General features: G+C 44.6%; 1 protein-coding gene across 13 annotated transcripts in view; it reads right to left on the bottom strand.

Moving 5' to 3' along the window:
* The window catches only part of EHBP1 (EH domain binding protein 1), a 226,230-nt gene that overhangs the window by 12,001 nt on the left and 199,685 nt on the right, over nucleotides 1–14,544 (bottom strand). For 6 of the 13 annotated variants that reach the window (XM_037391625.1, XM_037391623.1, XM_037391624.1 and 3 more), the window contains one exon: nucleotides 12,417–12,491. The exons of the other annotated variants lie outside the window; for them this stretch is intronic. In XM_037391625.1, the coding sequence (XP_037247522.1) occupies nucleotides 12,417–12,491 (75 nt within the window). The remainder of the gene's footprint in view (nucleotides 1–12,416; nucleotides 12,492–14,544) is intronic. 13 annotated transcript variants of the gene reach the window in all.

Genomic DNA, 14,544 nt, shown 5'->3' with positions numbered 1-14,544 from the left:
TAGAAATGCTCGAAAATTTAAATTGGGAAAGTATTTGTGTTGTTCTCGGGGAAAAAAAAATACTGTAGATTATTTAAATGAGACGAAAAACATGTTTGAGAACAAACTGATCCCACGCATGCAACCCCCTTATCTGAGCCAGTACAAGATGATGAAAATCTATAAATAGCCCACAGATCTTAAACTTAAATTTTTTTCCATAATACATGCATTACACTATTGTTTTAGATAAAAAAACAACAACAACAACAACAAAACCCTTTTAAAGCTAGTAAGTTGGACCATTACAAATTAATCCTGACTTTAATAACTGGTTAAAGACCCCTTCAGCTTTATAAGTAACAAAAAATATTAAAGCCTGTGATCACAGCGAGCTTTTCTCATTTCTCCTCTAACCATTTGTTATTTAATCCAATACTAGTAATCCAATTTGTCCATCAGACTTTTAAAGGGCAGAATGCAACTTCCCCAGCTTAGACACTTTTCAAAGTACAATATATTTTTCAAATGAATGCTGGATGTTTCATTTTTTCCCCAACTGTTCCTAGCTCTAATGTATGAGGAAAAAAAGAACAAGATGAACATTGTTCGTACTGATTAAGTAAGAGCTCATTAAAGAGCTGTCAGTGCCGTACTTTGAATATGCATGAAGCATATAATCAGATCTAGTACCGTCACTAGAGGAGAATACGGTAAGTACAAAGGATTGATTTAATTACTTAGAGTGGGCTGTGGTGGTAAAGCAGTCTTGTTAGCGCAAAAAGAAAAGGAGGTTGTATTCTGGCATGGTTAGGGGAAAAAGGCAGTTTTAGCTTCTGCCACAATACCTAATCTCAGGATAAAGCACTTTACATTGTAGCTTAAAATGAAGACTGTCAGTTTTCTAAAAAGACCAGAATTCATCTTATCTTGTTTAACCTCATCTGGTTAACTATCTAGCAGAACATATTTATTCTCTTTAACACGTAATTATGCTTATACCTTTTTATCCTATAGTTCAATAATGACTTCTGAAAACAGTCTTCAAATAGGAGCGGGTAGTGCCACAAACATCATATGCATGCGGAACGCTCGGTGAGAGATTTGAAAAATGCAGAGCCAGAAACTAAGACGAAACAGTAAGTACACACGCCTTTATGCAAAAAGACAATACAACTTTTAATGTCAGACTTCATGATTAGCTAGGTTCTGAGGAGGATTCTGGCAGGGTTTCTCTAATTTATTTTCTCTTCCCCCCTCCTTCTTTCTGCTTTCCCCCTCCTCTTCTATTTTCCCTTTCCCCCCCCCCCCCCCCCCTTTTTTTTTTTTTATTCAATTCATTCTTATTTTAAGAATAAATCCTCTAGGAATCCAGGGGAATTCTCTCACATCAACTCTCAGTGCCATTTTCTAATTTCATTGTCTGGCTTGAGTGGTGCAGGATCCGTGCTCTATTCTTCCCTTCACTTGACATCTACCAGAGCCTCCTCAGCGATTAGGAACGAGCCCAACACCAGCCTGGAACAGCACAAGCCGCTACAGAAACTCCTACTGGCTCCTGAGCTGCGATTCTGCGCTGTAATAGCTCCTGACACGATTCAATCCAGGCTCCAGGGTAAAGTTTGGTGATTTTTGTCCCTGTCGGACAAATTTTAGCAACAGCCAAAATAACGATAGCCAGAATTTTAATGCTAGCAAAAAAACCCAAAACCAAACTCCACCCCAAAGTCCTTTCTTTTCTCCCGTGGGTCGTCACACATATTAAAATATCATTTTCCTGACTCTTATTCAAAATCAGCGTGAACCCATTTTCATCTACAACACTCAAGAATTACAAGCATATTTATAAGTTACTGTTTTTTGAGAACAACACATGCAACTAGCTTATTTTGGCACTGCACAGCTTCCAGGCAGTCTTTTCAGAATACCTTTTCCTTCACATTCTTCAGGATTTACAAATGGATTTTTGTTTACACTGTAAGCTAATTGTTTGGTAAATATTTAAATAAGAAGCATCTTGACAAATGTCTCTTGTGAATCAATTTGAAAAACCAATTTCTTCCCTCCCCCCCCTTTCCTGCTAAAAATACTCGCACCCCTTTTGCTCAGCCAGCTCAGCCCGTATATGTACCATTAGACCCATTATTTTTAAGCCACTTGGGCAGCTCGTCATTAGATAAACCCAATATGGATTAACATAGCAAACCTGTACATTGCTAAGAAAACAGAGAAGAAAGTGCTACGAAATACTGTGAATACCACTTGAAAGGAAGAAAAAGCAGCAACATGCAGGGACAAGATTAGTTTGCAGTGTAAATGGATGAACACAGTAACTCCTCTACACTTTATGCCATCGTAAATCTGTCAAGATAAGCCAATAGATTAATATTTTTTAAAAAATCCTTAAATGTAAATGTATTTAGCTGTTGTGCAAAAATGAATTACAACCTGCGGAAGATAAATAATAAAGGATTTCTATCAGCATCCCCAACCAGCCCGTTCAATCTGGCAAGAAATAGCAGGTTTACAGAAACAGCTTGGTATGCCATCTGAAGCAGTAATTGTTTTTAAATTTTATTTGCACTGTGTGTAGTGTGTGTGCCATGGTGTCATGGATAAACACAGAAACCTCCCCATGTCTCCCCATTTACCTCAACAGAACTACATGAAAAACAACCTACTTAAGACAGAGCCCATTCTTCACCCATTTGCTGATGTTTACACACAGTTTTAAAACAGAATAGAAGCCGCTTTCTTCACTCGGCACACTTGGGTGAAGAGGCCAGCGGGGGAACGGCAGCGCCCGTGGAGCCAAGCGCGGCAGGGACGGCCAGGACAGGCAGCCCTGCTCCCCCCCGGGCTGCCAGCGAGGTGGCCACCGAGCCCCACCAGCAAATTCCACAAATTTAATGGGAAGGCCCTCCGAGAGCGGACACCACCACCTTTATTTGCCTGCTGAAAAAAACCCTGTTGCGCTCACCCAGTCGTGGGGATGAGTTTTTACGAGTTTCTGTATTAGGAGCAGGCAGACGGATCGGCTTGTTTACCTGAAGGAGAACATGAATAGCAAATAAAGAATAGGTCTAGGATGTGTCTCGTCTTGTCTGGGAAGAACCTGGGGAAATTCACTGAAATTGAAGGTGGTGTGTTTAAAACCGATAAAAAGAATGATCTTTCCTCAAAGCCTCGTCATTTACCAGTAGAACTCGTCGCCACGAGGCAATGTTGAAACTAAGAGCTCAGCAAGAATTAAAACCGGGTTGAATGTTGAATATGGAAAGGCAAAGCTGTAGCAATAAATATTCAAACAAACAAAAAACCACGGGAGGTAGGAATTGGATCCTCCTGCTTTAGGACAAGAGCTAACCTTTAATTGTTCCAGGTTAGATGCCATGTTCCCTGGGGCAGGCAAGCCGCCAGCTGCCCCCGCACAGCTTCTTGCCCCTGCCTGGGTGTCACCTGTCCCCGTCCCTCCACGGGCCAGCGTCCCGCGCCCACCGCGGGGCTGATGGGCTGCGGCAACCACGGCTTTGCCACAGGCAGCACGGGCAGCGCCGGGGGCTGCAGCTGACCAGCCTCACATCGCTAACGCCGGCTGATGGGAGGTCCCGCACCCGCCGCAGTCGATGGCAGGCTTCCCACCGATCGAACAGTCTTCTCACCTTGCTCACTGCAAACAGCTTATGTGCTGGCGAGCTCTTGGGTTTAATGCAAGTTACTGAGTTTAACGAACACCTAAGCAGAAAGGCCTATGTTCACAACAGATATTCCTCGTAAAGGGGACTTACAGGAGACCCACCGCCCAACGTGCCCAACGCAACCAAAAGCTACGGTGGGGATTTTTAAACAGCTAGCGATCCACAATTCTGCACCAAGAAAAACTGAGGCATCCCAAAAAGAGACCTATTTTCTGCAAAATCACCCTCCTCTTCTTCCAGAGGACCACCTTTGATGGAAAAGCTCAGAGTTTTGGTTAAGATGATTCTTCAAAATTCTCAGCATCCAATCGGAGCCAGCACCCAACAGTGGGAACGGGTGGGCTGCTCCACCCTGAGCCTCAAGCCTCCCACCTCAGATCGCCATGCCCAGCTTCCTACCGGAGTACTTCTTCCTTTCGCCAACCTAGGACCTCCTTGGTTATTCAAAAGTCACCAAAACCAAACCAGAAGAGCCACCAAGAGATAAACAGGACAGGACCGTTGTTTAGATGATGCTGCAGAAAAGCTAGCTAGCAGATGAAGCCCTGGCACAATCTTCCAACTCTCTGAACCGGATGGGAAAACGCTCAAGGAACATTAGACAGGCAAGTCCATGGCCACTAACTTGCTGTCTGAGAGCAGTTGAGAAGGAGACATTGATGCCCACACAATGGAGGCTCACAAAGGTGGGTACCGACTGCCAAGAATCTGCCAGGCAGCGCTGCATTGCAGCGCCGTGGCTGGCCATCCCAGCCCCCTGAAACACTGCAACCCTAACGAACCGGAGCCGCCACCAAGGGCATGCCCTCATCACATGCACACATCAAATTAGCTTAATATCAAGCAGGAAACTTGTAATTTCTTTGGTTTCTGAAACATAATAAATCAGAGAGGCTATGTGAAATGTCGAGAGCTGTGTAAGCAGCAGGTCAGGGTTCTGACCACATCTCGGCATGTGCGAGGATTTGTTCTACCTGGAGCGGGGCTGACTCATGGGAAGACAAACATCTTGGCCTGCAGTCCTGGCAACCTGAAATTACCACAGGACCAAAACATCCACAAAAGACAAATGGCCTGGAAGGCTGCTGATTTCCTCGACAGGATGAGTCAACACAGCAGTAGCCACGAGAAAATAACAGAAAATCAACAGAAGTAGAATGCCTGGGCTTGGTAAAGATTATGAATGTATTTTAAATGTGGGACCATCAATCCAGACCAAGAAAACACACAGTTTGTGGCCCCAAATTCAGCCAACAAGAGGTGAAGTTCAGCTGAAACATCTGCAGAGATTCCTGCAAGGAAGAGACGGATCCCAGCACCGCGCAGCACCAGTGCGTGTCCTCCGTCACCCTCTGCTATTCTTTGTACACACATTTCCTGACGGAGCAGCACTTCAGGGGAAGCGTGGGCTTGGGAGAAGCATACCTCCAACCTTGGCTGGCCGCACAGGAAACACACACCGTTAGCCGAGAGACTCAAACCTTGGAAGCTGTGGGAAAACCAGCAGTTCATGCCTGGAAATCCACCAGGAAGGGTGGTCTGGCAGGTGAACTGTTTTGCTTGCAGGTCGGCGAGTAGAGCTGGGTACTTGGTTATGAGTGGCAGCAATTTCTTTACAGCTTGTAACTACTCCTTACATCACTGCCAGTTTACTTGGCAAGTGATGGCTGGGTAAGATTCTGGAGTGAGAGGCCAGTTACCCTGGAAGTGGTGGGACTGTGCTCTACGAGGCAGTGTGTTAGCCCGTTTTTACCAAATGTTGTCTTACCCCCTCCACAACATATTCTCACAGTGCTGGGAAGGGGCACTGGCCAGTACAACATGACTTCTTGAATGCGCAGGGCCAAGCTGAGCCCAGGCAGGTGCCTGCAGCGAGGCGATGGACGTCACCCTGTACCGGTGTCAGTGAAGGCGCCTGCTCCTACTGGGGCTGGCAGGTTTGCGCTCCAGGGATCCAAAGCTTCCCAGGGCTAACGGGGCAACTTCAGCTGGGTTCAGGTGTCCTGGGGCACTGCTGTTTCCCGTTTGGACAGAAAATGTGTTTTCGGTGGTAAAGGGGAGAAAACAGAGAAAAAACAACGGGGGTCTCTGCAGGCTGCAGCGGCACCGTGGGCTAGCAGCCCCGGCGTGACCGGAGCGCCTCGCTCCTCACCTTCTCCTTGCGGGCAGGCACTGATCGCCAAGAAAGCCAACTTCCAGGCATAAAGCCAAAGACTGTGCCTACTACATGAAAGAGCATTTATACTGCAATACCACAGAGAAAGATGGAAATCAGTTAAAAGAAGCAAGTGTCTGCTGGGTCTTGCAAGACTTTTGGAAGGCTCGCAAGCCTATTCATAGTGCCTAGGGCTCTCCCAGAGTAGCCTCCTGCTACGCAGGCAACGCTGCGCTCGGGCTCCCCTTCACACTGGCTTCAAGCACTTTGTTGACAGGTTCTTTTAAGGCAATGATGAGGCTACAAGCCAGGGAAGTGTGCGGAGAGGCGGCTGACTTACCGTGCGCTCCTTCCAGCCAGTGGCAATTCTGTCTTACTTCGAGAAAAAAAAAAATGGTCATTGTTTCCGCTGAGCTGCTTTAATGATTTAATGAAGTTGGCTTGGGAAGGCTGAACACGCACACATGCTGCCCATGTCTGGCCTTGGAAAGGTCTCCTGGGAACGTCTGCCTACCTACACGCAGATCTAAGGCTGTAAAGACATGGCGAATTACAGTCAGAAGTGTGAACCCCCGAGTTTGCCGTGGTGCATTCGTTTTGCAGAAGCTCCACAGCTGCAGAAATGCCAGGTATTTGGAAAAGCGTGGCCAGACGGTCTCCCTTTACCAAAAGCAAGTCAAGACTGCTTCACAGGAACTGCTAATGGGAGGAGATGGAGACTGGAGAGGAAAGAGCTTGCCAGTAAGAGAGTGTGGAGGCACCAGGATGGAAACTGGAGCAAGGCTGACAAGCCTCAAGAAGTTCACGTATGAATGACCTGGACCCTGAAGACTCCTGTCAGGAGAACCGCTTCCTAGGTGCCGGTTTATTTGCATTAACCAATTCTCACGAACACCCCCGCCCTGCACAGATTCCGTGCTAGCAGGCATCCCTACGGAACGCCACCGGCCGCAGCGGCATGCAGGGTGGTCAGATCGCACTTGGATGCAACGCAGGGGCGCAGTCACTGTGTTGTAAGCAAGACATCCACCATAACGTCATTGCACTTCTTCCACCCGGGGCTTTGGTAGTTGCCAAAACCGCCATGACTATAACCCTGGCGGCAAGTCAACGTTCCTGAACACCGGGCAGAGGAGCATCTCATTGAGTGCTTTATAATATTGCTTTGCCTCAAAAAAGAAGAAAAAAAAAGGCAGTAACTACCAATGCATATTTTTGTGAATGGTTATCATGTTACAGTAAAAATCGCTAATTCTTATGCTCGTGTCAAAACCTTTTCTCTTGTCCAGCACAAACCGCTGTTGGTGACACCCCTCTGGCCTCCCAACCGTTCCGCGTTCCCCACAGGGAGTGCTCGCAAACTGGCAGCAGCAAAACCCAAACCAGCGTCACACACGTTCATTCACAGGCTCAGAATTTTTTGGAAATGCTTTCACTCCCTGTTTATGCTAAATGCAAAAAGGTAAGCGGTAAAGATGATGTTTGCAGTGATACTGTTACATTTTCTGCTGCTGCCAGACCGTCCGCCCGCTCGCTGCGCTTCGTGCGCATCTTGGTCTTGCTCAGCCCTGCTGGACATCCCTCCACCACCCTGTGGTTTGGCAGGTTCCCAGCTCACCTGAGGTTAACCGTGCTGAGCCAGGCAGAACAGCAGGGCAGGAGAGCAGGGCTGGCAAACCGCTATAAAACTGACGGTGTTATTAATTCATTCTTTCTGATTTAGGCGAGATACGGAAATATGAAAAGACCATGATGATTTTTTTCTCCTTATGTATACACACCGGTATTTTTCACACTGGCTGCTTGCGAGCCTGAAGACGGTAACGAAACCAATTTTTACATGGAGTTCATCTCTCAGGCAAAACTGAACATTCATCATTTTCCTCCCCAAGCCCTGACACGGGTGAATACAAAAATGCATTTGCTTTTGAGAATCCCAAGGAGAATTATCAATTCAATTGTTTTTAAAAGACAAAATCTGGCTTAGGCAGAGGGATGCCTCCTCCTAGCCTAGCCCTCCCTCCGCTAGTGCGGATTCGTATTGCAGACTGGACGACTCCAGCAAGAAGCATTCGAGACGGTATAATACAGACTGGTAAATACAGCCCGATAATCAGGTTTGTGAAGGTGCAGAGCATATAAGGGATTTATTTTTGATAGTGAATCTATACACATATACATCATCAGGCCCCCATTGAGAAGCAGACCACTCCAAGTGATTAATACAGCTAAAGGGGGCAGATAAGAGATCAATGACAAAAATCACCTGGTAACAAAAAAAAAAAAAAAAAAAAGAGGAAAAAAGTAAAAGGTGTTGCATTAAAAGGGATTTTACTTTGCATGCAAAACAATACCAAGAAACCTGTATTTTACCACTTGTACTCAACAAGCACTCCAAAGTATGCTGGGATGAGAACAGAAACCCATCCTTTCTAATAATCTTGCGACAAAAGCTAAAAGACATCATCCTATTAACTAGTGATCTCAACTGCTAATGCAGAGTACTTCCTGGTGCCTTTCATGTAGAATGCCGCTATTAAAAAACCACTAAACATTCACTGTGAACAACACAGAATCATTCATCTTTTATCAGCATCTCTTGTTAGAGGAGTATGAGAGGGGCTGAAGGTGTCATTGATATTATAGAGTGGAAATTAATCAGAAATTTTTCTCATATTTTCCTCATCACACTCATTTACTTTTGTACAAATTTCCCCCTGCTAAAAAGTTCATACCCAGCCCCCTGTTGTACGCTTTTAAGTTGAGAATATTCAACGAGTGCGTCAACTGAAAGGCACCAGGTCCTAACACAAAAAGCATTCAAAATTCTCATTTAGTTGTCTTTATTTTGCTAGCGCCATGTGGTCCTTGAAGATGTAGAAAACACGGGAAGCCGAGTAAAGATCAGAGCAAGCTCATTAGCATTCTGACAAAATTGGAGTGGTGGAGATGTATAGTTTGCCTAGTTTGTCGTTTTGAAAGCTACCGGTGGTAAGCTTTCTATTTCATTGTGCTTTTGTCTTTTTTGGGGGTTTTCAGCGCAGCGGGGTGGTTGTTAGCCTGGGTTTCACAGTGCATTGTGGGAACCTCGCCTGCGCATTCAGCCTATATAGTATCATTTGAGTTCAAGTCAAAAAGTTTTTTTTTCCCCCCTTCTTTATTTCATAATCACCTATGCTAATGCATAATTGTCATCTGGCTGTCAAAACCCATCCTGCCCGGAACCTGGTTTATAAAGTTAAAAAAGAAAAAAAAAAAAAAAAAAGGAACAAACCCCCCGAATAAAGTGAGCTGTATTTAAAAATAAAACCTTTGAAATGTGTTGCTAATTTTCTTCAAAAGACAAGATAAGGAGAAATTAATTTAAATTCCACTGTTTACAACAAACTAGAAATGAATTTGAGACAGATCCAGTTGATTAGAATTCAAAAGAGACTCTTTCACCATATAAGATCCCCAATTCTATTTCAGAGGCTCTTGAAGGAAAGATGGGTTTATGCTCCAGAATTATGTAAATAATGAACTACCTCTTAGAAGACCTAAAGAAGTTATTACTCTGGTCATTTGATTTATATTTTTTTTAGATTTTTTTTTTTTAAACATAAGGCTCACTTTGAAGGGCTAAAAGGGCTACATTAATGCTGCGATTCGACATGAACGTTTCCAAGTTGCAATGAAATGGATAAAGGTCTTTTTCGATGAATTTATCTGCTAAATCCTTGTGGTTGCCCTCCTATCTCGGATGATGACCCAAAAGAATGTCAACAGCTCATTTCCCAGAGAGCTGGGAAGAGTCACTGCGCGGGCCATAATCTGCACGCTCTCAAAGAGCCGTTTCAAACATTACATTTCACAAGCTGTTTAAAGAGATTCTTTTTTCCCTCCCTCTCATCTCCACTATCCTACCAGTACTTTGGACATCAGTGCCTGAGAAACAAGGGCTCTAACAAAGTTGAAACGTGACTTTTTATATATTGTGTTGGCGGGTCGTACATACGTGTGCCCGTGCCACCCGCGCACCCCGCCGCCACCAGCACCCATGGGCTACCGTGCGCCCCGCCACCACCCATGGGCTCCCCACGCTACGTTCCAGCCGCATGGCAGGAGCAAGGCAATGCTAAGCATCAGAACACATTAAGTCACTCCTAATTTACTCACTGGGTTTTTCTAATGTAATGTGTGTCAGGCTGCCAAAATCACAGATATCCCTTTAGTAGGAAAGGATAAAACCCAGCCTGAAAGGAGTTACAATGGTCGGGTCTTGGATACAGTAAATTTTACAATGGAGTGGGGATTAAAGATTTACTTACTTAGTAAGGGGGAAAGGATAAACAAATACTAAGAGAAAGAGCTGCTTTATAGAAAACCCTCAAAATTGTTTCTTTTTGTTATGCGCCTGGATAACATCATTATCATTATCATCAAAACAGCCTTGGAGCTGCAGCCTCTGATGGTCCAGAGGAGCAAACAGTCCAGCCAAAAAGGGAACACCGGTCCTTCAAACCAACAAACCAGTACAAGCAGGTAAGTGCTGGGGAACAGGCAGCTCCGAGGTACCCCTGCAGCCCTGCGGACTGCCAGGTCTAAAATTTTCCATCCCATTTAAAATCCAATCTCGCTCTGCGTTGCAACGTCGAAGCTATACGTGAAGAACTGTATTCCCTCCCCAACTAAAAACAGCCCCCCAGGCCTGAGAACTAAATAGCACGTGTTATTTTAAGCTTAACAAAAGGCAGAATTTTGCCAGCTCTGAGATGCCACCTTAATTTCAAATCTGCGTTTAATCGCTCAGTTCCTTTTCACTCAGGTTCCAGCTCCCAGCAGAGGCAAATAACCTGGAGACTGTTATCCGTACAACAGTAAAGGCGACCGAATTATTTTCTATACTTTGCAACGTGCTTATAGCTGCAAAATTATTTATCTCCTTCACTGCATTCTACTACGAAAGTTTCCTCCAGAAGAATCGCCGGGACCAGCCATATCAAATTAGAGGGCACTCAGGAGTGTCTAAGTCCAGCTTTAAAACAAATATCATAACAATTACTTAGCCATATGGAAAATAGGGTATGTCTTTCCTGAAAGCTTTTATACATTTTCTATCTCAAATTTCAACTTCATTAGAAACTATTTCTGACTAGCAAGCTGCAAGATTGCTAAATATCTAACTGTTAACTCACCATGAAGAAAGAGACTCTTTTGAATGGCAGAACTTTTCCAAGATGCAAATGAACAATAATCTAATTTTGAGAGTAAATTAACTGAAGGATTCATTTTAATATGTTTCAAAGTCTCTGAAATTAAGTGGCAGTTGCAACCTATGCACCACACAGGCATTCGTGCGCTCACGCACCCCCGCTAACCCAGCACCCCCGCGACACCCAGCTCCCATCTTTAGAAGGGCTCACATTGTACTTATGTTTAGGTTCCTACGACTTAAAGGCCAGATGTTTCACAAATGACCAACAATTGGAGGTTAGAATAAATTAATGACTGATTTCTGAGCTTTGATGGAATTAAGCATACTTCTTTTCTCAAATGTGCCATGTGAATGTTCGCCCGTTAAATTTTTTTCCCTTTTCCCCCCCCCCTTTTTTTTTTTTTTTTGACAAGTGAGGCCACCCAGCAGAAAACAACTGATGCAAAACCCAGGAGTAATCCCTCTGTTTAGTTCAACACTGTGGTTAGCCTTAACACTGCCTCTATTATCCAATGGATTTAGAGAAACTTTCATTTATTTGTTGGCCTCAGTCTTCTAACTCTGTTGCCTCCTTTAAAGGACCCCGGACCATTCCTATGTAAATACATTTGCATAGGGCCACAAAGACACTTTCTGGGACTGGGATTAAACTTGCAGAACTACATAGCTGTGCTGCACATATTTGTGATCTTCACGTAAGTACTTTCACAAATACATACGAGTAAATGAAGCTGGTGTCGACTGGCTGCAGGAGCACCTGGAGTTTAAAAGCAACGCTCGGTCGCAAGCCCCGTACCACAGCCCCGGACGCTGCGACCACTGGCAGACACAGCACCCACGCGGGGAATTACAGCATACACAACGCACAAAAAGCCCATTTCATTTAGGAGCTCTTAGGATCGGCACTTTATTTGCTGCAAAATGTCATCTTCTCTCCTAACCTGTTCCTGTTCCGGCAGGACAACAGGATCCCTCTCGTAAAAGTGATGATTCATCGCTACTTGGGCTTTCACTCCGCTGTTGTTCTTGCTGCCTCTGTTTATAAAGAGTGCCCGGGGTATAATACATTATTATATACTGTACACAATACGGCCTTCTTGCAGCCAATTCAAATATAAAGCTTTGCATCCAGTGAGTCTATTAGGAAACAGCACCAGGATTAATCCCTGCAAATACCACCCTTAAAAAATGCTGGTGGACAGTCTGGGCAGTTTCCCACATCCAGAACGCCAATACCTTCAAGGTCCATGTTCTGCGAGACAGGCACGATGGACCTAAAGTACATACTAAGGACTGGTTTTGTAATTTCACTGGCACTGATGGCTGTGGGCCAGGAATTGCAATTGAATCTATTCTTTTGGTATGCATTTAAGGAGATAACACCTACTTCCAGGGGCTCGGTGAACACAGACATCCACTCCCTTGCTGGGCAAGACGGTCTGTTTTAATCCAGTTAAAAAAGCTAAAAAAAAAAAAAAGTTAAAAATCACGTTCTGGCGTTGTTCAAGTCCACTGCTACAACGATTAAAAAAAAAGGTGCCAAACACATGAAACTTAGTGGTACACAAACCCACGCTACCCACTGGGCCATGGCTCGCCACCCTGGCAGCACCTTGATGAAGACACTGGCACAAATCAGAGCCCAGTTCTGATTTACACTCTTTCTCCCTCACTCCTGACTACAGGCAAGCCTCTGCCGCCCAGTAAATACCACATACACACCCAGTTTCTCTCCTTGGACTAAGCACATCAATACAAAAGCAAATGAACTACCAAAGTGCCCTAATTAACAATTTTGCAAGTGAATGCAGACATCAGTGCCACACTGCAGCCATTAAAGTCTATTCCTTGCCATATCTGTTTCTGTTAACATTTCAATAGACCAATTAAATGACCTTTCCCCCCCCTCAAACTCAATTAAGCTATTTGAACATCAATTGATAACTTACCATGTATTTATGCAAAATGTGCAAGCAAGAGATTCATTTTTTTCAATCCTAATGATGTTTTGAAGAAGAGAAAACTATCTGAGCTATCCTGTCCTGGTATTCCATGGGGAGGGGGCCGGGGATGGGCTTGGCTCTCAGGGGAGCCGGTGGGCACGCTGGCACTGTGGAGGAAGCAGGTGTGTGGCAGATCTCCCCCCGTGCCATGTGGTCCCCACCAGGCAGCTGCCCTGGGGGGGCAGGGGGGAGTGCAGCCATCGCTTTCAGCTGGCTGGAGCGTCACACCGCTGGGTCACAGCCAGCACACTGGTAGGTGGCACAGGGTCACATCGGCCAACTTGGAGATACCCAGAACTGGTTCGCCCCCCTCTCTTTTTTTCTTTCTTTTTTTTGCCTTGAGTGCGCACATGGGCTCTGTAGCGAGGAGGCACTGGGCGCACACCTCTCCCAGGGTGCAGGGCAGGTACCACGTTGGCTTCAGCTGCTGCCCCTGCTAAAAGGAGGTGATCTGCTGCCATCTGCACACACACACCCCCACCCCCCGAGAGGCTCCAGGCACCATGAATATCTGTCACAAATTCAGGGGACTTGAGCGGAAGGAGCAAGAGCAACACTGGCAATTCTTTGCTCATGTTAAAGGCTAGATAAGGGTCAGTGTCTCCTCTTTGAGAGCTGCCCTTTGCTTCCCAGCCAGGTAAACAGTTCCCCCCGGGGTGTGTAGATAGGGACTGAAAGCAGGGGAACTTATTTAAAAGAAGACCACCTCAATCTAGGCCAGAGGCATTTTGCTGCTGCTGCCGAGACTAATTTAGGTGAGAAATTTAAATTTGTTGGCTTCAAGAGTAAAGAGGATGATGACAAATCTTCCAGGAAAAATATTTGTTTAGGTCACTCAGAAGAAAGCTTTGTAAGCACCTATTACCTCCCAGCAGACTTTTTTTTAGCTCCAAAAAACTGCTCTAATTTTAAACTAAGAAGAAATCAAGCAGAAAGCACAGAAGTGGAGGGGAGGAAGGTATCAATTGTTCAGACTTCCCTATGTCTAAAAAAAAAAAAAAAGTTAGCAATCTTTCTTAAATTAAAAAAAATATAAATAAATAGAAACCAAGCTAAAAAACCTACCCCAGATCTTTTTCAGAATTCTTTGAAGATGGGTAGGAGAGAAAATGAAGATCCAATTCTAACAATTCTATTTGAAGTTTTAGTTTGAATCCCTTAAGAAAAAAAAATTCTAGTGGCACCCTGGGATAGTTCAACAAAGGCCTGGTTTCTGGGAAAAAAGCATTGTCCCTTTCAGAATGTTAATCTGGTATATCACTTGCTACTACACCCCAGCATGTACTTTTGCTCATATCGACAATTAAAAGAATACATTTATTAAATAGTCTTATCACTGGATGTTATAGCTTGTAATTCATGCTAACTAGATAACCAAAGTAAATTTTATTTAAATTCTCATTTCTTTGTGAAACTTTGTAGATGGTGCATATCTCATGATTAACGGACAACGTCTAAAGCATCCCGTCCTCTAATCTTCCTAAAATCCCTTTTCATCCGATTGTTTAAGAC

This window comes from Falco rusticolus, chromosome 6 (assembly GCF_015220075.1).
Source record: "Falco rusticolus isolate bFalRus1 chromosome 6, bFalRus1.pri, whole genome shotgun sequence".
Classification (NCBI taxonomy): domain Eukaryota; kingdom Metazoa; phylum Chordata; class Aves; order Falconiformes; family Falconidae; genus Falco; species Falco rusticolus.
This window is presented reverse-complemented; position numbering and strand designations above follow the sequence as displayed.